Here is a 26,766-nt window from a genome sequence, read left to right on the forward strand (position 1 = left end):
GACTTTATATTGGTCCGGTGACCTCACAGGTCATGGGGTCCAGAGTGACCAATGGGAGTTGAAACCTGTGTCCCTGGGGGGGTTTTTACACCTCTGATGCCCCCTGGGAGACTGAGTTCCTTGCTCTGGTTTTTGATGGCCCCTGGGAGACTGAGTCTTGGAGGAACATGCGGCTTCAGGCCTTGACTGAACATGTAGGCCGAAGTGTGGTTTCACAAAGAACCATGGCCCAACACCAAATAGTCATGTTTAGTTTCCTTTAGGTTTTGTGAGATGTGGAATAATTGAATCAACATTTGGATTGAGAGTTTGTGCTTTTGATTTTCCTTTTACCAGGTATGAGTTCATTGCATTTGAACACTTTGATATGGATTTCTTTCAATTTAGGACGCTCTGGGATTAGAAAAATAATTTCTATCTCGCCATTAAAGCTGCTTAGTCAGCTTCTGCTTTAAGACATGCAGAAGAAGTGGTGGAAACAGCAGACTTTCCTCCAGTGGCATAGTTGTGTGTTGTCATTAGTCTGCTTCCCACATTTGACATACTGTTGCTTGGTTTTGTCATCCTGCTCATTAGCTGGCATGATTATGGATGCATCCTGTGTTGGAAATTGAGGTTCATCCATTGTATGACAGAAAAGCATTCCTTCATTTATTGCAGCAGAATTGGATTGTCCAAGGGCTTCTATGTTGCAGCTCCTCAGAGTTTGACATCCATGTGAAATGCATCACTGTATTTTGCAATGCTGGAAAACCATTGATTTGTGTCTCCTTTTCTCCTCCTCAGGGAGTGAAAGAATCAACATGTGATGCAACTTGGTGGCATTTTCATAAAATGTAGTTATATTCTCAAAGTGGGATTGCACATGTGAGACATTTTCCTTTTCATCAGAGTTTTCATATCTGGTATGAGTGCTTTTATTTTATTCACCATGATTTGATGAATCATGGTGACGCTTTTCTATTTTAATTTCACAGGCCTTATCCGGGAGTTTAATATCTCCTTTCCCTCACTCCATTTCAGGCCTTGCAACACCAGTATTTATTTGACTCATTTTCCTTCATTCATTTATTTCCGGTTTGATTTTTTTTTCCCAAAACCTTGTGCATCAAAACAAATCCACAGACAGAGAAACATCCAGCAAACGTTATTCCCACAGAGCAGCAGATCAGCAGCAAACTCAGAGACAGAGTGATGATTCACATTTCACCTTGATTAAGCGATTAATGTGCAGAGTGATTCAATCCTTAATCAATCCAGCACTTGTCCCCAATGAACAAACGGCAATCAATATGCGGCTGGCATTCCTTCCATATAGGGCTTTATTTGCGCACATTCATCCGTAAGGTTACCTTATTGTGATTTGCTTTAACACCGTATCTGAAGGGTTTGACAGCCAGCCCTTACCTCTGTGATTTAACCCCGATGTTTGCTTACTGTCTGATCATCTACATTCAATTGATCCTTTATCCGTTGCGCTGTCTGATGCTTCTTTGATGGCTGTTTTTTGTTGACAAAAATGTAGTGACTTCAAGAAAAAAAAAAGTGTCACTGAGGTAGGGCCTAATAATTTGAATTGCGCGCTGATCCAAAAATCACTGCAATCCAAATGCATTTCAACTTTTTTTTAAAGAAAAAGATGATCAACTTATTTAAACATGCACAAATTCATAGATCAAAGCAATCAAACAGAAAATAGCATAGCGTAAGGTTGCGTAGCGAAGTTTAGCGGTCAACAAAAAATACAGCGTCCCCACTCACCCTCTGTCCCCCCCACACACACACTCAAAAAAGAATTACTCCTAAAACATTGACTTTATGTATTTCAATTACATGTAAATTTGCCATGTAATTTTATTACATATGTGATGTAAAGAGATACATTTACGCAATGTTTTTCTATCATGTTCAATCAGTGTAAATACATTAAATAACTTAAGTCAGATTTGATAACATTTTGTTGTAAATGTAAACTTCTAGTTATTACATATAAAGTTAAGGGTAATTTCTACATAAACAAAGTATTATACATAAAACCAATGCATTTCAAATTGGTTATTCCATCTCCTGTAATAGATCACAAAGCAACACATACAAGCACAGTGCTGCGAACTTTATTGCCAGATCCATTTAAATACAAACATGGCCAATAGTAAAAACCTCAAAATTAGTTCCATCAGCAATTCAAAAGACAAGGTATACGTCACCAAGACCAGAAAATGCCAAGAAACATGGGCAATGGCAAAATTAAACACATTACCCAAACTACAAAGTGCACAAGGTTTTCCATTGTACAGTAAACCCAACATTACTTACAGAACTTTAAGTAATGAACTGTGAAATGAACTGTATAAACTGCATGGATTTGTATCTTTATCTGACAAACATGAAACTGTTTTAAATGTTTAAAATTCAACAACTTGCAACTTTTAGGAACATGAATTTCAGTTGACATTTTACAATTAAGAAAGGCTGTCCAGTACATTATAAAAATCTGGAATAAAGGCACATGGCCCAGTTATGTATTGTACCACAAACTTCACTGGATAGGCATAGGCACAAGACTGAATTATCAATCTTTGATGTAAGAATCGTTACATCAAGGATTCAACCAAAAAATACATCTAAACTAATAACACACCCTTTGGAAGAATCAGTTTTCGGGGTTGCACTATTCTCCTCAAAACTAATTGGCAAAAGGTAGAACCAAATAAGAAAACTACTAACCATTTTAAACAAATTAACTATTGAGTCGTAATTCCAAGGATGCACTCTTAATAGCATCACTATGAGAGAGGCCAGTGTGAGCCCAGCTTATTGGCACCAGCATTCAAAATTGCACAATAAAGGCAAGGCATGGTAACATATGCAACAGTTAAGAGGTTTTAGGGTGTGAAATAACAGCAGTGGTGACAATCTCATGGACAGATGACAAAATCTGTGCACATCCTATATAACTGTCTGCTTTCCTCAATCTGGCTAAGCCCTCATGGAGGCAACACGCAGCAGCTCCAGGTGCTGGAGAAGGTGAGAGAAGAGAACAAATCCACATAAGCATGTAACGAGCTCTGCACACACCAATATTGACTGTGCAATATAAAACCATCTTGGATAAAATGGAAATGACATTACACAAAGGCATCTCCATTCCCACACACAGGAATTCCTTAGATGACATCATCAAATAACCCCTGATGATATTAATTTGTCCGTTGTAAACAGCCTTCCGTTTCCAGACTGAATTTTGCTGAGGTATCTCAATCGTCACTTAGTAGCATTTTAAGTGATAATTCAAGGACATTTTTATTTTGAAGGTCTTGAACTTCTATGTGCCTTGAGATAATGTATATTATAATTTGGCGCTCAACAAATACAATTGAATTGATTAGTAAAAACTCAATTTATCTAAATACAAAACGGCTTTAATAGACAAAATACTTTAATTTACTAATGCATTGACCAAATGTATGAAAAGACCATGAAATTGACACCCTTTCATCCTCATTTATTTTCATAAATATAATCTTTAACTATACCAGTTGAGATATAGTTTATAATAAAGTATATGAGACTGTTCATATTGAAATGTAACAGTTTGGGCTTTTGTTAAATTGTTTATTGGCCTATAATTGATAGGTCACTTCCAACAATTTCTAGCAACAAAATTGCTAGAAATTTTGGATATATATATTGGATATATATATTGGATATATATATATTGTGTGTGTGTGTGTGTGTGTGTGTGTGTGTGTGTGTGTGTGTGTGTGTGTGTGTGTGTGTGTGTGTGTGTGTGTGTGTGTGTGTGTGTGTGTGTGTGTGTGTGTGTGTGTGTGTGTGTGTGTGTGTGTGTTCTGCTGGCTGCATATGGAACGAGGTAGGTCCTCTGCTTTGGAAGCTACGCCGCGATGAAGTCAGGCATATTTCACAACCAGTGTCACTACGATAACCGGGGTCGAAGCGGGGCTTCTAGCTAGTGTTGCCTTTGCTAGCAGGCCATGATGCAGATCAGAAGGATAAGGGTATTTGCAGCATTGATTAGAATAAACACTTTGTAGCATAATGGAAGGTAAATGAATTGATGGATTATTGTCAGTAATGGTTGAGTATCTGAGGAGAAATATTGTATATCAAGCAGTCTTGTTGTAATCATAGTCCATGGTCAGCAGCCACCACGATCATGATCCACCATCACGATCGGATGCAACTATAGTCCACAGTCATTGTCCACTGCCGCCATCAGGATCTGCCATCAGCTGCCACCTCGATCGTGGTCCACCACCATTATCAGATGCCAACACGATACAGGATCTGCCATTATTATCACGATCAGCCAGCACGATACAAAATCCGCCATACACGATCCACCATCATAATCCACGATGTGGCCGCAGCCGCGGCCCTGGATCGGCGTACGATAAGGCAAAGGGACTCCAGGGAAGAAGTCAAGTCAGTAACATGTATTGATGAGATATTAATTTCTTTGATGTGATAAGGAGGGAGAAGAGGAAGGAGAAGCTGGGAAGAGAAGCTCCGTGTGTCATGTGTCCCCCGACATTCTAGACCAGGGGTCGGCAACCTTTTTGACAATAAGTGCCAATGTAAAATTTTCTTGTTAATTAGTGTGCCATATCAACATTTTTTTATATTAAGTTTTACTATTGAACCACATTAATATTTCCAACAGACATGTCATTTTATTCCATCCATATTGGCTATATACAGAACAACACTTTAAAGAAACATGTTTATCTCATTATGATTGCAATAATAAGTTTGTCATTAACCCCACCAACCACACTCATATTCAGAATTGCAAAAGCTTGCTTCAAAGACTTTGAGAGAGTTGGCTTGCTTCCCATACCTGGACACGGCACGTTTGATCGATTCTCCCTTGTCTGCCTGATCCTTGAAACTTCTTTCGTGTCTTGTCTCAAAGTGGCGCTTAACACTGGACGTTCGGCACACATTTTCAAAACATAACGTGCACAAAGCACGGCCCTTATGAAAAACAAAGCCATAGTCTTCTGCCCATGAGGGCTGAAATGCCTGTGCCTTCGGTTTTTTAGACAGCGGGGTTGCCATCATCAATACACCTGAACGGCTGCACTTCACGGAGATTCATGTGGGAATATGCAAGTAGCACCGGCTGGGAGGCTTCTTCTTCTTATTATTATTATTTAATGGTGATTGGCATCCAGCCTATGGCGCATTACTGGCACCTAGTGGCTGGGAGGTGTTAACATCAATCAATCTAAATAATACAGGCTGCGTGACGGCAAAACCTTTGAACATTTCTTTAATAAGTGTGCCAATGACTATGGCGCAGCGTGCCATCATTGGCACACGTGCCTTAGGTTGCTGACCCCTGTTCAGAGAAGAGGGAGAAGCTGGGAAGAGAAGCTCCGTGTGTCATGTGTCCCCCGACCTTCTAGACCTATAGCAGCATAACTAAGAGCAGGTCCAAGACAAGCCTGGACCGGCTCTAACTATAAGCTTTATCGTAAAGGAAGGTTTTAAGGCTACTCTTAAACATACAGATGGTGTCTGTGTGACACTTCTGTACAAAACTGGGACTCTAACAATCCAGAGATCATACACGGGAAGGCAGTCAGAGAAACCAACCAAGTCCATTCAGGGAAAAAGCACAAAATCCAAAATCCGTAATCCAGGCAGAGTCAAAAACCAGAGCCCTGTGGAACACCGTGGTTAACTTTGACTCATCATTAATTTGCATGAATTAGAATCGATCTGAAAAATAGGATTTAAACCAGTTTAGGGCGGTTCCTTTAATGCTAATTAACTGTTCTAGTCTCTGTAATAAAATGTCATGGTCAATAGTTTCGAATGCTGCACTAAGATCTAACAGAACGTGGACAGACACAAATCCCTGATCCCTGAATACTTGCCGGTGCTGACTCCTCCTAGTTCCTGGCTAACCAATAAATGGGCAAAGAAGAGGAGCGTGAGTGAAGACTGACAGCTGAGACACGCCCGCAGAGATCAACGTTACCTGGTTAGCTCAGGCTAGGAAGCTAGGCTACATGCTACCCGCATATGCTAACTGTCTAGCGCTGAGGTGTTGTTGCTTCCGGATGGTCGCGGTCTTTACAACGAACTCACTAGAGGTAAGTAACCTTGAAACTCTACAAGAACAAAACCTATTTCTTTATCTATTATCATAATCATATGCTTACATGCCTCAAGTTGTTTTTAATATGTAATTGTTGTAAGTTACCGTTTATTTAACACGTGTAATGAACAGATTGAAGCAAGTTAACTACACTACTACAGAGTCGTGTGTTTGGTTGTCACTTGACTGTAATTTTAATAAGTTAATATCAATACGCTACATGTGTAAGTTGCATGTGATAGTAACTATATGTTTCACAAATGTTCTGATACAGGCTGGTATAACAACCATTACTATTACCACCTCGTTTATTTAGCCTGTTATGGAATTTACAGTGAATTAGACAGTTTAGATATGATTATAATCTCCACACACCACTGTTGTAAACAGTTCTCATATTTATTACATAATTATGTTTTCACACAGAGAAATGGAGGGACTTGATGTGGACTGTTATCAACAGCTCTGTGGGAGATTATCACCTTGAATGTTACAGATGAGGTAGAAAGACATTTTATCTATTTGTACAATGTTTTATTTCATTTAGCTGACGCTTTTATCCAAAGCGACTTACAATATGTGAATTCAACCATGAGGGTACAAACCCAGAGCCCAGTACATCAGTTCTGTCTGAAATCTGTGGTGCTTCCACCTGCTGAACACAGAATAAACTGTAAGAACCAGTCTTGGCTGGAACATACACAACATAAAACATCCTTTTGTAGTGAGTTTCTTCTTTTCATTAGATGAAGCACAGCAGCACCTGATGTCCTCAGCATCCACTGTGGCAGCAGCAACATGGTGGAGATCGGCAGCTTCAGGCTGGTCAACATGAGGACGACCTACACCAGCTTCATCTGCACAACACTTCATGTTTTCCTCCCTTAACTAAAGATGGCCTGCAAATGTTTAGAGTTGGCAGTCATTGCTAAGTGTCATGGATAATATTGAGTCAATTTCTATATTCATTATGGTTGTTAAAAACAATGAACACGGTTATCACAACCATGTTCATTCTTTACTTTCTGATTTGATACACTTTATATATAAACCCAGTGTTTTATTTTTCTTCTTTGCCATAAGAGACAGAACACGATCAGCACAGCTGTGTCCTTAAGGCTCGTCCGTCCCTAATAAAATGACAGGAAACATAAAAGTATGGCATTATTGTAGAGGAAGTGTTACTTATGAAAAAAGTTTGTATCCTTATTTTCTGTGGGTAGTCAACTATGTATTTGAATATGGTTTTGGATTAAACACTGCACTACCAAGACAATGAATGTACAGTATGGAGTTCTTCCACATTAATAGTATTGCATATATAATTTAATACATTATGTATTATGTGCAATACTTTGCTTTGATTGTTTGTAAGTTATGAAAACAGGTCTGTACCTGGAGTCAGTGTTGAAGTGATGACTCTGTGTTCAGTCTGGTTGGATTCCAGTTGTGTCTCATGTTGGACATCCACAGGTGCAGGCTGTCTGACTCACCTAGAGGAACATTCAACACAAATACACAAAGTTCAGCTCAACGAGTTTCCCACTGCAGCAGCTGCACTGTTTTTTCTTGAACAATAATCTAATGACATTAATACTAAGGTTACTAACAATAACGTAGTCAAGTCAAATGGGTTGGCGAGTGAAACAACTATACATAACATTAGATATTTAACGTGGTGGAGCTTATTCTCCAAACACACACAGTCGCCTTCAGTTTAAAAGATTCATCCTCATGAACTCTAACGCTTCTCTCTGCTGTGTGGACCGGTTCATGTCGGTGTGGGTTCAATAACTCCCGTACGGTCCCGTTAGCATCACCATTATTGCTGGTATCTTGCCTGCAGGCTAGCGGAGCTAAGCTAACAAGCCAGGTACAGAGACACCGATACCTGCTCATCACTATTAACACATAAATAAAATACTAAACTTTACTTACCACAGAAACTGGAGCGCAGACGTCTTTAACTTCTCCGTCAAGAGAACAAGCCGAACATCAAACCGTATTATTCATCCGATATGTGAGTGAAACTTCTCCACAGACTCAGGTCTTGTTCAGTGAGGGGGGTTAGCCTGTTAGCTCAGGTGAAGCCGAGCAGGCAACAGGCTAGGAGCTGGAGTCGCGAGCTAACTGTGACGTCACCTGTCCATCAAGTGATAATTATTCATAATTTCAAACCTCTATATAATTTAAACGAGTGAGTTAGAAAAAAATGCACCCCCGTCAGAGTTGTCATGAAGGAAGAACTTAGTGATTGAGACTAAAACCGTTTTTTGAACCAGGCTGTAAACAGGTTTAATTCTGCTCTAAAGTCGGGCTTTTTAACATGGGAGTCAATGGGAATTGACTCCTTATTGGAGCCAGCCTCAAGTGGCCACCCAGTGAACTGCAGCTTTTTGCCTAACCCTAACCCAGCCCACGCTAGGAGTTGTTGCATAATGGGCCATGCACTGTATTTCTCAGAGGAAGAGTGCAAATTTAATCGTTCCAAGAAATTTTAAGAGTGAAATGTTACACTGTGGCACCAAAGGCTTGTTGACAATGCATTGCCTCGTGAGTAAATTAAAAAAGTGTTTCTCTCACATGTGCTTACAAATTATAATTTGAAATATGATTGAGATGCAATGACACAAAAAATAAGTGAAAACATTTCGGATACTTAAATTATAGCCTACACATGCACTCCATTTGATATTTGCCGTTGCTCATTAATTATGAATTAAGATATTTTCTGTAAAGCACTTTGGCATTGTACATGTATGATGCTACCGTGTTAAGTATTTACTGAATTCTTACAATAATTTCAGCAGCAACAATCAGGATAAAATATAAAAAAATTCTATTAAGGGCTAATTATTATTTCTCATCATTACAATTTCTCTCAAATGCTAAGGCACACTAAATGAAAATGGGATCCAATTGATCTTCATCACATTATTGGATTCATACATTTTTTACCCCCTCTTTCAAAACGGTGAATGTCTGTGTGTGAGTGAGAAATTATATCATCCTGCAGTCCTGATGCGTGTCTCTTCTTTTGTTCTTAAGGTGTGTTTTGGAGAGCCAGTGGTCGTCAGAGATGCCCCACAGAAGCAGCCCATCAGAGGTCAGTTGTGGAGGAGAGGATGTTACCATGGTAATGTTAGAGGTAAAATTGACCTGGGCTGGGCCAGAAAAAAGCCTGGACCCTGCTCCAACATTGTGTACAAGTACTGCTCTTTCAGAGCTTACTCGAGTCAAAAATAGCACTCATAGAAAAGCCACTGGAGTCATCCAAAGTACATTGCAAGTTGAGTTTATTTGGTTCTATCAGAAAACAACACAATAAACACGAGCCTATCCAGTCAGACTGAAGAAGTGAGGGAAAACATCATATTTTATGCACTGCGCTCAAAAACTCATGAAAGTTTGCAGAAAATTCAAAAGTGGGGAAAATGTACATATTCTGGAGTAATTTGAAATGGGCGTGGCAAGCCCCTGAGTTTGCTTTCACCGATCTTCACAAAATCGGTACACACGTATATCATGACCTACGAACAAAAAAGTCTCAAGGAACATTATGTAAAATGCAACAGGATGTTGGCCACTGATTCACTGGGAAACAGGACTTTTTTTTAACTCCACTGTGCATTGTCTTATCAGCCCCAAAATTCTGTCACATGATCAGAGTCCAGGCCTGAACAGCTCCATATGTCAATAGCGAGTCAGGGTCATAGCGCCACCTACTGATTACTGTAAAAATTAAGTTGTTGTAACTCACTGTACATCGTCCAATTGGCCCCAAATCGCTCATGCTTCATCAGAGCCCCAACCTGAACAGATCTATTAGTATGTATATAGTGATAGCGCCACCTACTGGCAACAGGAAGTAAACCTTGTTTTACAACTTAAATTAGATTTACATAAAATTTTCACCGTGTGGTCTGCAGTTAATGGTGTGGACTGCAATATGTGATTAGTGGGCGTGGTACGGCGTTGCGTGACAGACACAAGAAGTGAAGCTTTTCGCCCGGTCCCCGACTGCTCTCTCCCGCGGCCGCATCAGGTCCTGAGTTCGCAAGTGCTCGGGCCCGCTCACACATTACACATTGTTTGTGTAGCATTACTTTCAAGATTATTTTAGCATGCATGTTTGTTTTTTTGCATGCTGTCAGTACAAGCTGCCATAGCTGCCAGCCAATGACACAGTTCTCAGAAACGTTTGCGCTGGCTTTAAAAGGCACTTTGTTTATGTGCATGGATGTTAGATATTGTTGTTTTTGTTTCTGTCCCTCGTTTTAGAAGCCGTGTAATTTTACTTGATAGTATTGTTAAAACTGGCCTTTATCTTGTTGCCATTAGTGCTTTAGACAAAACTAAACTTGTGTATATATCTGTGCAAATCAAATTCACCAGTTTATTGTTCTTTAGTAGCATACAAACATGACCCACATAAATACTAAAATAAACAATATGTGCTTTGCTCATCTATCTGCTCCCTGTAGACCAGACATGTCAAACTCATCTTCCGGCCCATGGTACAATTATATCCGGCCCGCGATAAAAAGCTCCATAGGCCATGCCACGGTGCGCAATGCCCGACTAGACACACACTGATTGAACAAGCACTCCTCTCCACTCCACTCATTCGCAGAGTATTTGATGATATTAAATTATTTTTCCAGTGTTCCAGAGATCCCAGTGCCTGCCCTGTCAAGTTCACCCACACCCTCTTCTCAGTGATAAAGATTAACAAAAACCCACATAGGAGTCGTCTCACTGATGCACACCTTCACTCCATCTTGAGGGTTTCCACAGCACAGAACCTAACCCCAAACATTAATGAACTGGCAGCCAAGAAAAGATGCCAAACATCTGGCGATGGCACATGAACATAAAAGAAGAATGAAGCCTACGAAAATATGTTTTCTTTTTGCACTTTATCCAATATCCTGTCTATCATGTTGACCCTGTTGTAGACCCTCGACGTAGTCCCAGTTTAAAATGTTGTCCCTCTCTGTGATTGAGTTTGACACCACTGCTGTAGACAATGCTGGTACTATGCCTTCAGATGGTACAGTATGTGAGCTGGTGCTAGGGTTTCCTTGGAAGAAACGTTTGTGTTGTCATCCCTTCATGTAAATGGTAAATGGTTTTGAATTTATATAGCGCTTTTCTAGTCTTGATGACCACTCAAAGCTCTTTACAGTACAGTTTTTACATTCACCCATTCACACACACATTCATACAGTGCATCTATTAGCAGCACTTTCTTGTTCTATGAGGGGCAATTCGGGGTTCAGCATCTTGCCCAAGGACACTTCGGCATGCAGATGGGGAAGACTGGGGATCGAACTGCCGACCTTCAGGTTGGAGGACGACCTCTCTACCCCTCAGCCACACCGTGGGGTGCTGCGCATAAAAGAAAGGGTCCAGACACTGCTGGGTAGTATGTTCACACCCCCTTTGACTGAGATACGATGTATTCCAAGCATAGACTGTATATAAAGATGGTCTCGACCGTCCCATCGAACTTAACTAGAGGTAAGTTACCCTGAAACTATACAACAACAAAATATATATTGCTTTATCTATTCTCATAATCAAACTAAATTTGCTTACATGCGTCAAGTATTTCTTAATATGTAATTGTGGTAATTTACCATTTTTCAAAACGTCTAATAAACTTGAATCAAGTTAACTACCTCAGTCTAAGTTTTCACATCACTATAGTAAAAAGTCGTGAGTTTGGTTGTCACTTGATTGTAATTTTAATAAGTTAATATTAATAAGCTACATGTGTAAGTTGCATGTGATAGTAACTATATTTTTCACAAATGTTTTGAGACAGGCTTGTATAACAATCATTACTATAACCACTCACAGTGAATTAGACTCAGTGCCGATGTGTAATATATGACTCTTTAATATATGACTCTTTACACTTTATCTGTTTTCACACTGAGAGAAATCGAAGGACTTGATATAGACTGTTATCTACAACACTGTGAGAGATGATCACTTTGAATATTACAGATGAGGTAGAATGACATTTTATATATATGTACAATATGTTTATTTCTTTCAGTACATCAGTTCCTGCTGAGGTCATCTGTAGTGCTTCCACCTGCTGAGCACAGAAAAAAATGCAAGTACCAGTCTTGGCTGCTTGATTTAACAGAGCTAATATTTCCTGCCAAAAAAGGATTTAAAGACTCTTTATTCTGAGGTGTTGCTCCTTTGTTCCATGTTATCCTACAGATGTGAAATAGTGATTTAAGCATAAAACATCCTTTTATAGTGAGCTGTCTTTTCATTAGATGAAGCACTGCAGCACCTGATGTCCTCAGCATTGCCTGTGGCAGCAGCAACATGGTGAAGATTTGCAGCTTCAGGCTGGTCAACATGAGGACATCCTGCACCAGCTTCCATTGCACAACACTTCATGTTTTTCTCCCTCTACTAAAGATGACCTGCAACTGCTTACAGTTGGCAGTCATTGCTCATCGATTATATTCATTATGTTGGTAAAAAATTATATAATGTCTTTAGCCAAAACACTGTTATCACAACAATGTTCATATTTTACTTTCTGATTTGATACACTATAAAAATAACGGTGTTTTATTTTTCTTTGTTGCCATAAAAGACAGAACACGGTCAGCACAGCTGTGTCCTTCAGGCCCTTCCGTACCTAATAAAATGACAGGAAACATAAAAGTATGGCACTATTGCAGAGTAATTGGCTGTTAATTATAAACAAAGTTTGTGTCCAACAATGTATTTGAATATGGTTTTGGATTAAAAAGTGTCCTATCAAGACAATGGATGTGCACTATGGAGTTCTTCCACATTAAAATTATTGCATATACATTGTATAATGAAATGCATTATGTATTATGTGCAATACTTTGCTTTGATTGTTGGTAAGTTATGAAAACAGGTCTGTACCTGCAGTCAGTGTTGAAGTGATGACTCCTCAAGTTGGATTTCCATGGATGCAGGCTGTCTGAGTAACCTAGAGGAAAACTCAACACAAACATACAATTAGGTCCGGAAATATTTGGACAGCGACACAATTTTCAAAATTTTGGCCCTGTATGCTACCACAATATATTTGAAATCAAATAATCAAGATGCTATTGAAGTGCAGGCTTTCAGCTTTAATTTTAGGGTATTTACAACAAAATGGGAGGAAGGGTTTAGGAATTGCAACAATTTTCATACATAGTCCCCTCCTTTCAAGGGACCTAAAGTAATTGGACAAATGAATATATCATAAATAAAATCCTCATTCTTAATACTTTGTTGAGAATCCTTTGCAAGCGATGACTGCCTGAAGTCTGGAACCCATGGACATCACCAAACGCTGGGTTTCCTCCTTTGTGATGCTTTGCCAGGCCTTGACTGCAGCTGTCTTCAGTTGTTGTTTGCCACCACCATGTTTTACAGATGATGTGGTGTGTTTCGGATCATGAGCCGTTCCAAGCCTCTATACTTTTCTCTTCCCATCATTCTTGTACAGGTTGATCTGAGTTTGATCTTTCCAAAGAATGCTGTTCCAGAACTGGGCTGGCTTTTTTAGATGTGTTTCGTCAAACTCTAATCTGGCCTTTCTATTCTAGAGGCTTGTGAATGGTTTGCACCTTGTGGTGAACCCTCTGTATTTGCTCTCGTGAAGTCTTCTCTTTATGGTACACTTGGATAATGATACGCCTACTTCATAGAGAGTCTTCTTCACTTCACTAGATGTTGTGAAGGGGTTCTTCTTTACCATGGAAAGGATCCTGTGATCATAAACCGCTGTTGTCTTCCGTGGACATCCAGGCCTTTTGTGTTGCTGAGCTGACGAGTGCGTTCCTTTTTTCTCAGAATGTACCAAACTGTTGATTTGGCCACTCCGAATGTTTCTGCTATCTTTCTGATGGATTTTTTTTAGTGGTGCACCGATGTATCGGCCGTATATCGGTAGCGGCCGATATTCGCCTCGTTTACTGCCATCGGCGTATCGGTAATAAACGACTTTCACGATAACATTGGCCGATGTTCATTGGTATGTTTTCTGCAGCCTGCCAATCTGGCATCCAGATTATGGTACACTGACGCCGGGTTTACACCGGGCGCTGAAGCGCCTTGCAGCGCAGCGCCAAGGAAAGCCAGGCGCCTCCCATCCACCCCCCTGTTAAACCTTTGTGCGGTCACATGGGCTGCGATGCGCCGCGCCGCGCTAGCGCCCTTCACCGATGGTTTCGGCGTGCGAGCGAGCGTATCACGCCAGGAAACAGACTGAAAAATTATTTAAAACTATATAAATTACATATTTTATATGATATAAATGATCAAATATGCATCCCATACTTTGTATTCCCCTTCTGTTGTCCTGGAGTTTCAATTTCGCCCACGAATACCTGTGTGCCCCATGCACAAGCGTGGACAGTGAGCGGACTCTTCAGCACTGTGGCTCACATTTTGGATGAGAAGAGAAATAGACTGGCCCCTGACAAGGCAGAGATGCTCGTCTTTGTAAAGAAAAACATGCATCTTACTAGGAAGTAGAGGCCCACTATAAGGGAAGGCTTTTTTTTGTGTCTATTTAGTTTTGTTAAAGACTGAGGCCCATGTTCAACTCCGCCAGCCTACTGCAATGGATACACAAGAAGGTGTATTGTGTATGAAAAATACAAGAGGTGAAACTGTGAAAGATAGCCCTATTTGACTTTGTATTTATTTTATTTTTCATACTTATTTAATTTTATGTTGCTTTTCTAGTCACTTTTAAATTATTTAATTTAATTTGTTTAACAAAATATTTTTATTGGGCTGTTATTTAATTTAACAAATATAATATTTGTATTGGTCTACTCTGTTACTGTAAGTACAGAAAGTAACATTTTTGTCATTGAGTAGGTAGTTGTATGGCAGGCAGTTTTCATCGAAAAATATTTTTATTTTATTTGTTGTAATCAGAGCCTCCTATTGTATTGTGTTGTGTTGCACAGCAGGCTAGTAGTAGCACTGAATCTTGACTTGAATTTATATGGCATTCCCTAAGGGTTTATGCTAGTGTTTTGTAAGGCTGCATTGCAAGCATCTGTTTACAGTTGAGATGATGTCTTGAGTAGGCCTGGTGATACTGTTAAATGTTTGGCTGAATAGGTGTCTATGTCCATCCATGGCATCTAAAGTTACACTTGTCACTTTTTCTGTTTTTCATATTATTCAATTAATAAACAAATATCGGTATCGGCTAGATTGTTGTTTTAAATATCGGTATCGGCCAAGAATTTCCATATCGGTGCATCCCTAATTTTTTTCTTTTTTCGCAGCCTAAGGATGGCCTGTTTCAATTGCATTGAGAGCTCCTTTGACCGCATGTTGTGGATTCGCAGCAACAGCTTCCAAATGAAAATGCCACACCTAAAATCAACTCCAGACCTTTTACCTGCTTAATTGATGATGCAATAACAAGGGAATAGCCCACACCTGCTCATGAAACAGCTTTTGAGTCAATTACTTTAGGTCCCTTGAAAGGAGGGGACTATGTATGAAAATTGTTGCAATTCCTAAACCCTTTCTCCAATTTTGATATAAATATCATCAAATTAAAACTGAAAGTCTGCACTTCAATAGCATCTTGATTATTGCATTTCAAATCCATTGTGGTATCATACAGGGCCAAAATTATGAAATGTGCGTCACTGTCCAAATATTTCCGGACCTAAGTGTAAATATGTAAAGTCATACTTGTGTCGGTTTAACTCCTCTACAGACCTTTACATGCTAAAAATAAAAGTTTATTACTTCAAAGTTCATCAGATCATAATCACTTCAGCTTAGGAAATAGGTGAACATCAGCCTCAGATTCTCTCTGTCTTTTAGTAAAGTTACACTTCCTATTATTTATTTCGATGCAACAAAAAAACGTAATTTTGCATGTTCACGTATTTAACACATGAATGACGGATTCAATAAGCTCTGCTTAAGATATACGATGTGAAAACTGAATGTAGCAGACAAGTTTAGTTTTCACTGTTTCACACTATGTTGCTGCTTGATGCCAAGCAATGGCTTGCTCCATGTTAGCTCTGTCATGTGGAAAACCTCATCAAGCACACATGCTGTCCGGTTGAGGACAAAGCCTGTGAAATTTAAAAAAAAAAATTATTTAGTCCTTTGCTTTCTTTTTTTGTATTATTGTTTGAAATAAATATTCTACGTTTGCCCCTCCTTTACTGGTTTCATGGTGTGACCTCCATTTTTGGCTTTTGGAAAGACTAGTTTGTACAACAGCTTCCCTTTCGATGTAGTCAATTGTGGATGTTTGGACTTCTAATTCAAGAGTATTGCAGCAAGGCATAACCTAAACCACAAGACAATGAGCCACAAAATAGTAGTAGCCACTACTAGTCACATTACTATCTATACACCAGTAAAAGTAATGAAATGGTTCAGATGAAATAGTGATAATGTACATGATATGAAAATGAGCATAGGTGAAATAATAGTAGAATAAGAAGTAACTTAAAATGAAAATAAATAAAAGTAGAACTACATAAGAATAATTAGACACAGAGCACACATTTATATGAGTAGCAGTACATCCATTAGCTATATGCTTCAACTACACTGCTCAAAAAAATAAAGTGAACTCTTAAATCAATTATTGAATTATTCAAGTTGAAAATCTTTACTGATGCACATTGTATAAATTGTTGAGAACAAAATGATGAAACAACGTTCAATGGAAACCAAAATCATCAGCCGATTGAGGACTGGATTCAAAACCACACAGAAAACAAAATTAAAAATTAAAATCACAAGGTGGTCTAATTTGCATGAAATTCCTAACGGCAACTCATAATCTGGCATCAATGCCAATTGGCATCAATGCCTTCATCATCCAGGAACTGCCTACACACTCTGGCCACATGTGTCCTGCACCAGGAGAAACCCAGATCTCACATTTGCTCTGAGTATTTCATCCTGGAGTGCCGGACTACCTGTGCAACCTGATTGGGCTGCAGGTATCGCCTCGTGCTACCGGTAGTGACAAGGACACTAACAGAACACAAAACTAGAGAAGAATCAGTCAGAAAGGATAAGGAGATAGCTATTGTCTGTGGCCACCACATGCCAAACATTCCCTTTTTAGGGGTTGTCTTGCTTTTGCCTCTACATTGTCACTTTCATTTGCACCAAAGCAGGTGAAATTGATTCACAATCACTTGTGCTTCCTAAATGAAAATATGAGGTCCCTGAAGTTTAACTGACTTGGTGTTATACTGTGACGATTAAGTTCCCTTAATTTTTTAGCAGAGTAGTTGTGCTATACTTGAGGTATTCGATTAAAATTCTACTTAGAAAAAATATCCCCAAGCAAAGCTCTGAAGGATAAATCTGTTAAATCCAAAAATGTATAATGCAATAATCTGTTTTCATTTTGAACTGGAGGCGGTACTTTTTTTAAACAAGTACTGTAATAAAAGTAAATGCTCTTTTCTCATATCAAGTAAGTATGGCTGATAGGACTTGATTTTTCAATCCCTGTGGTAATTCGGAACTCTTGATGTTGGCAGCTGGAATGGAGAGGTGAAAATGGAAGGGCAGGTACATCATTTGGGTCATCAGGTGGGCACCCTGCTTCATAGATGTTTCGTTGATGAGCCCACAACATCTCAGGAGGGCTCAACAGGGATACCTGGCATCCCAGGTACACACCCGTCAGTTGGGTACCCTCCTGTATTCATCTTGCAGCCCAGTTGTTGTGCTTCCATTTGATCCAAAGCCAATTGCTGCTTTTTTTCTGGTTTCACAAGGATCTGATTGCTTGATGGAGGGGGCGAGGTGGGTGTGAGGGGCCCTCACACCCATTTCAGTAGGCTGATTATTGATGTAGCCACAAGTCCCCTGCATTCCACTTCTACAGGGAAAATATGGGTGTTCCAGCCATTCTGTGCAGCTTTAGTTGCTCATTCTGAATACTTGGATTTTTTTTCTCTCATAGGCTACCTCGAGACAATCTTACCATGTTACTGTCAATTCCACAATATATGCCAGCTTGGCTGTTGTGGGCCATACAACCATGTCTGGTCAGAGTATTGTAACCATAATGTCTTGAGGGAACACAAGCTTATTTCCAAGTCCACCTCAATCTTCCCATCTCTAGCAGACTTCAGAATGCTAGCATCCTTTGATATAATGTGATGCTCTGGTACAAATTGTGTGAAGTGCATATATTATTATATTTCCTGACGATGTTTTTGGGAAAGAATTTGTGGTGGTTTGTCTCTGTTCCAATATTGCTGCCAACTGTCTTAGAACATGGTTGTGCCTCCAAGTGTAATGCGCTTGGGCTTGGCTCATAGTGCATCCTGTTGACAAGTGGCTCTGATGATAAAGCAAATCTGAGATCCCTCCATCTCCATTCTCTTCTCCAGGCTCTCCCAGTTAATCAACTGGTCCTGCTAGGCCATTAAGACAGCCTTGGTGTGTCGCTTTACCTCCTTCTGTCTTCTCACCTCCTCCACCACCTCCTTCAGCACAGCTGTTGCCTTGTGCCATTGTGGAGTTTTTGGGACAAGCCTAAGACCAGCTCTGCCATTTTGGACTTAGTAGACCACATCCTGAAGTGAAAAGCAGACTTGACTCTCTGAACAGTTTCAGAAGGAATCTACTTCCTGCCAGTTGCCACCAGGGGCACGCTGCGGCTCATTAAAAGCTTTGGTGCATTAAAATTCTTCCACAATACTTGCAAAAGGTAATTCAAATTTGCCGCTTCCATACAGCCCGTCAGGACTCAGGCACTTCGGACGTCCAAGCCACAGTTTCACATGTGCACTGATCTTTCCAGCTTTTCCAGTTTGTTGATGGGAATTTGGTGGGATTATTAATTGTTATCTCCAGGTTACCATTTGAACATACAAAAGTATGTTCGAAAAAGCAGATTTTCCAATATATATCCTTAAATAATGACAGACAGACTATCTTAAGCTCATATTAATCATAATTTAGATAATTTCATGGTTAAAATTATTCATCCTCTGAAGTCAGAAAAAGTGGTCCTCTATATGGAAGTAAGGTAAAGATTTTTCTATTAAGTTGGGCTTTTTGTCTTCTCCTGGAGAATGTATTCTATTTATTTGTATTTTTTCCTCCGCATCAGACAGATTGTTTATGTGGTCATTGAATAATTGAACAATGAATAAAAGTTTTTCTTCCTCTCTTCTGCTTGGTATAAAGCCCTTTGGCAGTCAGCGGAGCCTCCCGCTGAAACATCAAATCAAGATCTTGACTGTCTGGAGATGGTGGAGTTAAACACGACTCTGGCTCTGAAGGCAGAGTTTCAGTCACTGCAGGTCAACACTGTTTATCACTAAATCATCACTGAGATCATTAACATGTTGTTACTATAGTAACATGTTTCTTGACCTGCAGGCTGTGGAGTTTAATTTCCAGAACGCCATCCAAGAGACTCTGTATAAGTCAGAGAGGACTAAGAACTTGATCAACGCAAGAGCTACTAAAGGTAATACACATGACCACACACAGGATGCTTCTCATTTGCCTTATTTCATGTCTTCTTGTAGGGCTGGGCAATGTGACTTCAGATCAATATCATGATTATTTCAAACTTTTACCTCGATTACGATTAATGAATGATTATTTTATGCCCCGGCTCCTGCTGCTGTATATTTTTTCAGAGTAACAGGTGCTGCCTTGACCAATGAGATAAGAGATGAGTGCCGGTATGTTAACTATCGCAATATATGGCACTCACCGGTGATAGGTAGCTAACAGTTAGCTAGCATGGCTGAGGCTCCATGAAAGAAGGTGAAAACATACAATTCCCATTCAGAATAAGAAGAGGAATTTATTTTTACCTTGGTGAAAGACAAGTGCATATGTATGTTGTGCCATCAAACACAAGCACTGTCTAAAAGAGGAAATCTGGAGCGGGACCACAACACCAACCACCAGAAATTCAAAGACTGCTACCCGACGAAGTGCGAAAACCCGCAATCGCTTTTCACCAAACCTGATACGCAAAATAAGGCTGCTACTGAAGTATAATTTTGTGTAAGTCACCTTTTGGCTAAACACAAGAAGCCTATTACAGATGGCAATTTATTCAAGGAGGCAATGGCCATTACCTCAGAGTCAAGAACTTCAAGAACAAAGAAGACATCAATTGCACTCCGTCGCTTGGCCCTGCAACAGTGACAAGGAGGGTCGAGTCACTATCAGAGGACGTGGATCAGCAAGTGTTAAAAGACTTGTCATTCTGTTAATATTTTTCACTATAGTTCGATGAATCTCTGGATATAATGGACACAGCTCAGTCTGTTGTATTTGTCAGAAGAAGGATATTTACAATGAGTTTCAATAATATGCTTGTGAAAACGACTTCCCCATTTATAAACTGGTGGCAATTACTACTGATGGTGCCCCAGCAATGTGCACTTTGCACTCTGGTTTTGTAGCACTGTGCAGTAATTACCCTGATTTTCCTTACTTCGTGAATTATCACTGTGATTCATCAGCAGGCCTTGGCTGGAAAGGTCATAGACTTTTCTCATGTAATGACACTGGTGTTCAAACTGATTACTCGATTCGAGCAAAAGCGATTCAGCACCGCTTGTTCAAGGCGTTATTGCATGAGCTCGATGCCGCTTACGGAGACCTGCTCCTCCATGCTGATGTCTGATGGTTGATTCACTACAAAGTGCTGCAGCGATTTGTTGACTTGCTGCCTGAGATAATGAACCGTAGTTGGGAGCTCACTGGTTGTTTGGCTCGCTGTGTGGCCGGTAACCAGCCGTCCGGACCATTCAGTGAAGAAGGATTAGGATAACTTTGTTCTATATTTTAACTCGGCCACTTAATTTGTGCTTTTACAGCAAGAGCAACATTAGCATCACACTCTCGGCGATCATCACCGTCACACACACACGTTCTGAACGTTTCCCACAACACCAAGGTGCCCTACGTCACACACTGGCTTCTGTCCTTAAAGGGGCAGGCAAAGCCTGTAACAAGAGGTACTGCTTACGAAAATCTCGAAAGACATCCATGACTTAAAAAAAAGATATGAAGCCACGAATCTACGAGGATGCAAAGGCGATCCACGAAAGCACTCAAAACCAAAACCTTGAGTATAGGCACATGATAATGGTAATTTCATTAAATGTTGATGGGATTCTCATCCCAACCAATAGCAAATTACTTACAAAATTAAAAAGAGTGTAGATATAGCATTCCTACAGGAAACCCATATTCAACGACGACAGGAATTGAACAAGAAAAACATAAAAGACAAGGTTTTAAATATGTATTATTTTCCTCAAACGAATGAAAACATACAAGAGGAGTAGCTATAATGAAGAAAGGGAGGGTAACAGTCGTCAGTTCTTATCACCACAAACTCTCTTGACATCTTTGTCAGTGTCTTCTTCTTCTGCTTTTTCACCAGGAGATATTTGTTTGTGTTGCATTTAGTTTCATCCTCCATTTCATGAGGGATAATGCCCAACATCCCATATCCCTTTGGTCTCAGGATTGGATCATGAGAGCACAAATTTGAATGTACAGTCTATTGACTTTGACCGAGTTAATTTGTCAGTTCATTTAATTCCTAACATCTAGGAATTTGTCTATCCTTTTTGAATTGGCTAAGCAAGAACTGTCAAATCAGAATCGGGTTTGTTGCCAAATAGATTTACACATACAAGGAATTTGCTGTGGTGTGCTTGTGCAAGTATAATTTTTTTAGCAATGTATTTGAAAAGCACAACATTTTCAGTCAACCCTTCACAAAGGTAAAAATACAGTGAATATGCAATTAGTTGATTAAAGGCCCATATTGTGTAAAATAAATTTTCTGGGCTTTTACTATTCTTAATTACTTGAAGGGGGTCAGTAGAGACCCTCAAAGTATGAAAACTGTCACTCCACAGACTTTTTAACTCAGTCCATTCCAAGAAATATGTTATTGAAACATCTTGTTTCGTACTTACTCCCCCATATGAGTCATTCGGGATCACACTCGTCTCTCAGCCCCACCCAGCCGGTACCAGTCCAGCCTCCGAACCCACCACCCCCGCTCTCCATCACCTCCACCACCACCACCCCTCCACATCAAACGCGACACCAAGCAGACATGTTGCTGAGCTAGCAGCTTGTAAGCTACCACAGGCTAACCACAACAAACAACACTGCACCGAGGAGAACGACGGTTACGCTTTATTTCTTCTGACGTTACTCGTTACTCTGGACTGAACCTCCGTTGTCCAACTCCTCACTGTAACTCGGGACGATACTCCTACATTGGCCGACTGCAGGGCCGGCCTTGTCAATGTTGGAGCCCTGGGCGAGATTTCAGATTGGCGCCGCCCCCCCCCCCCCCCCCCCCCCCCCCCACACACACACACACACACACACACACACACACACACATTAGTTCATAAAACAAGTTAACAAAAAAAAAATTTGAAAATGAAATACTGGATGTGTAGAAAATGCACATCAGAATCCATTTGGTGTCTGCATTTTAATGCAATATGAACAAGGTTTGACATATGGATATGTTAAACGTGAGGAAATGCTATACATTATTTATTTCACATGCTCTCCAATAGCCTGTCAAATTGTCATGCATCCCCAAGAACTTTTGGACTGTGTACAGATGCACACACAGGCAGACAAAATGTAGGCTATAAAAAATAATACAAATATATAATAAAAAATATAAAAAGAGTCTGAAATCAGCTAGCTAGTCATGTTGACCAAAATAAACATTAATGATGTGCAATTCTCATCAATGTGCAAAAATCTGGGAAATTGAAACTCCAGGAACACAGCGGGGAAATCAAAATTATGGAATGTACACTACCGTTCAAAAGTTTGGGGTCACCCAGACAATTTTGTGTTTTCCATGAAAACTCACACTTTTATTTATCAAATGAGTTGCAAAATGAATAGAAAATATAGTCAAGACATTGACAAGGTTAGAAATAATGATTTTTATTTGAAATATTAATTTTGTTCTTCAAACTTTGCTTTCGTCAAAGAATGCTCCATTTGCAGCAATTACAGCATTGCAGACCTTTGGCATTCTAGCTGTTAATTTGTTGAGGTAATCTGTAGAAATGTCACCCCACGCTTCCTGAAGCCCCTCCCACAAGTTGGATTGGCTTGATGGGCACTTCTTGCGTACCATACAGTCAAGCTGCTCCCACAACAGCTCAATGGGGTTGAGATCTGGTGACTGCGCTGGCCACTCCATTACAGACAGCATACCAGCTGCCTGCTTCTTCCCTAAATAGTTCTTGCATAATTTGGAGGTGTGCTTTGGGTCATTGTCCTGTTGTAGGAGGAAATTGGCTCCAATCAAGCGCTGTCCACAGGGTATGGCATGACGTTGCAAAATGGAGTGATAGCCTTCCTTATTTAAAATCCCTTTTACCTTGTACAAATCTCCCACTTTACCAGCACCAAAGCAGCCCCAGACCATCACATTACCTCCACCATGCTTGACAGATGGCATCAGGCACTCGTCCAGCATCTTTTCACCTGTTCTGCGTCTCACAAATGTTCTTCTGTGTGATCCAAACACCTCAAACTTTGATTCGTCTGTCCATAACACTTTTTTCCAATCTTCCTCTGTCCAATGTCTGTGTTCTTTTGCCCATATCAATCTTTTCTTTTTATTGGCCAGTCTCAGATATGGCTTTTTCTTTGCCACTCTGCCTAGAAGGCCAGCATCCCGGAGTCGCCTCTTCACTGTAGACGTTGACACTGGCGTTTTGCGGGTACCATTTAAAGAAGCTGCCAGTTGAGGACCTGTGAGGCGTCTATTTCTCAAACTAGAGACTCTAATATACTTGTCTTCTTGCTGAGTTGTGCACTGGGGCCTCCCACTTCTCTTTCTACTCTGGTTAGAGCCCGTTTGTGCTGTTCTCTGAAGGGAGTAGTACACACCGTTGTAGGAAATTTTCAGTTTCTTCGCAATTTCTCGCATGGAATAGCCTTCATTTCTAAGAACAAGAATAGACTGGCGAGTTTCACATGAAAGTTCTCTTTTTCTGGCCATTTTGAGAGTATAATCGAACACACAAATGTGATGCTCCAGATACTCAACTAGCTCAAAGGAAGGCCAGTTTTATAGCTTCTCTCACCAGCAAAACAGTTTTCAGCTGTGCTAACATAATTGCACAAGGGTTTTCAAGGGTTTTCTAATCATCCATTAGTCTTCTAAGGCGATTAGCAAACACAATGTACCATTAGAACACTGGAGTGATAGTTGCTGGAAATGGGCCTCTATACACCTATGTAGATATTTCATTAAAAACCAGACGTTTCCACCTAGAATAGTCATTTACCACATTAACAATGTATAGAGTGTATTTCTGATTAATTTAGTGTTATCTTCATTGAAAAAAACAGTGCTTTTCTTTGAAAAATAAGGAAATTTCTAAGTGACCCCAAACTTTTGAACGGTAGTGTAAATTTGATAATTTATATAATATATCACTTATATCATTTAATAACGATTTTCAGTGTGTTCTCTGGCCCGATTCGCTCGCGGCGAGCAGACAAAATAGAACAGACCCCGAAACCATTGCTGCAGATCGCGAGCCGGCCGCAGATCACGACCTGGCCGCGGTGTTTCCCGGTGCTTCCCGGCGCTTCGCTGCCTTAGGCAACCGCCTATGTCGCCTATGCCAGGAGCCGCCCCTGGCCGACTGTCCTGCTAAAACAGACATGAGGACAGTGTAACTTACCGTTCAGAAACATCCTGTTGTAACCGACTGTAAATATGTGGCTGGTCTTCTATAGCTGTATCCAAACAGAAAAACGTGACTTTCCGCTGTGTTTACCAGAGAGAATGCGCCAGAACTAGACCGGTGATAGGTCTGGTCGCGTGTCACTCAAAGTGCAGTCAGCCAATCAGAGGAGGGGCTCAAGTGGCAGGCAAAAACAGCCTGTTCTGTCTGCAGCTCCAGAGAGAGGCAGAAGAGAGGACATGGAAATACACATTGCAGCAGTTTTTTCGACTTTAAACCACTGATATATCATCTTAGGCGTACCAATACCTCAAATTAAATCCCAGAAAGGTGTAAAATATGGGCCCTTTAAGTATAAAATGTAAAAAAGAAAAACTAATTTTCAAACAATAGAATTCACAAACATCCTCTTACTTAATTAATTTTTATTTAAGTTCCTGCTTTTCCATGTTTCTTTAGGTTTCTCCACAACAGACCAGGCAAATGGTAAACAAGGACAACAACTGGCTATGGCACACAATGAACTTCAGCAGCACTGAAAAAAGAAAAATAATAGCAATTTCTGTCTATGACACAATTTGGTGATGAACACAATCTAAAATTCATTAAAAAATAATGTCTTATTTGAGGACAGGGTGAGATTTCTGCTTTGACTCTTCTGACAGTTCCTCATCAGATATAATTTTGAACACTAATCAAAATTATAGCTTTACAACTTCTTTGTATTCACTCTGGGATTTCCTGAGTCCATGTACATTCTGCATTTAAGTTTCTAATCTCTCTGTCTCTCTTTCCCTCTCTCTAGTGGTAAATGTCTCTCGATCTCAGCCTCTCTTCACCTCTCTGGTTAGTGTCAACGTTCAGAAGGATCAGCTGATCAGCCTGGTGCTTCAGGACAGGCTGGCCACCCGTCCCCTCTGCCATGACAACACAGCAGCAGATGGTCCCTCCCGCTTCCTCTTCATGTCCTCTGACTTGCTCAGACAGAAGCCCTTCCCACCAGAGGAGGACAATGTAAAATTGAAGCCCAACCTATCATCAAGATCCATCCACTCACCCTTTGACCTCTGCAGAAGACAGAGACAATGGGAAGCCATGCCCTGACTAAGGAGAGCTCTGATCAGCTGGGGATAGTGAAGTTCTTACTGTTGTGATTTTCTAATGAGTATTAAAATTACTTAAATCTGTTTGATTTGAGTTAAGTTCTGTGCAATAAAACTTTTTACCATCACTCACACCTTCATTCTTCGATGTGCTGTGCTACAGGTCATGCAATGAAAAGGTTTTTGTGTAGATGTGGACCAAAATATGAAAGTGTAACTCAGTTGAAGTGGACAGAGGAATAACTACTGACAATCAGACCATAATAATAATAATAATAAAACTTTATCTATATAGCACTTTTCAAAAACAAGTTTACAACATGCTTCACAAACATAGAAACAGAAAAATGACATACATAAAGACATAAGAAATCTAGTTAAAAGTCACATGATAAAAATTTGTCTTTAAATAAGATTTAAAAGAGGACAATGAGGTCGCTTGTCTGATTCTGAGTGGAATGTTATTCCATAGTCGTGGAGCCCTTACTTAAAACGCTCTACTGCCCTCACTTTCACGCCTTACCCTGGGAACCGAAAGGAACAGTTGATGTGCAGATCTGAGATCACAAGCAGGTATGAACGGGATTAGAAGGTCAGTGATATAAGAGGGAGCAATGCCGGTAAGAGATTTAAAAACTATCAATAAAATTGTATATTCTGAGCGTGACAGGTAGCCAGTGCAATGAGGCGAGAATGGGGGTGATGCAAAAGCATGAATAACAGTTTGTGCATCACTGAATGTGATAAATGATCTAATTTTGTCAATACACTT

At 40.1% G+C, this 26,766-nt stretch overlaps 1 protein-coding gene and 1 long non-coding RNA gene across 5 annotated transcripts in view; one reads left to right on the forward strand and one right to left on the reverse strand.

The window, feature by feature from the left end:
• Positions 1 to 26,122, forward strand: part of ppp1r35 (protein phosphatase 1, regulatory subunit 35) — a 29,201-nt gene extending 3,079 nt beyond the window's left edge. For 2 of the 4 annotated variants that reach the window (XM_034611248.1, XM_034611249.1), the window contains exons 3-6: positions 9,179 to 9,278; positions 19,349 to 19,464; positions 19,544 to 19,634; positions 25,697 to 26,122. In XM_034611248.1, the coding sequence (XP_034467139.1) occupies positions 9,179 to 9,278; positions 19,349 to 19,464; positions 19,544 to 19,634; positions 25,697 to 25,995 (606 nt within the window). In that variant the 3' untranslated portion in view covers positions 25,996 to 26,122. The remainder of the gene's footprint in view (positions 1 to 9,178; positions 9,279 to 19,348; positions 19,465 to 19,543; positions 19,635 to 25,696) is intronic. The other 2 variants (XM_034611251.1, XM_034611252.1) reach the window with 2 other exon arrangements.
• On the reverse strand, positions 51 to 20,298 carry LOC117776882. The gene is made up of 3 exons (XR_004616504.1): positions 20,123 to 20,298; positions 11,786 to 11,787; positions 51 to 65 (listed from the first exon to the last, which is right to left on the reverse strand). It is a non-coding gene; the product is annotated as an uncharacterized LOC117776882 (long non-coding RNA).
• Positions 26,123 to 26,766: the final 644 nt, after the last annotated feature.

This window comes from Hippoglossus hippoglossus, chromosome 16, assembly GCF_009819705.1.
Source record: "Hippoglossus hippoglossus isolate fHipHip1 chromosome 16, fHipHip1.pri, whole genome shotgun sequence".
Lineage (NCBI taxonomy): Eukaryota > Metazoa > Chordata > Actinopteri > Pleuronectiformes > Pleuronectidae > Hippoglossus > Hippoglossus hippoglossus.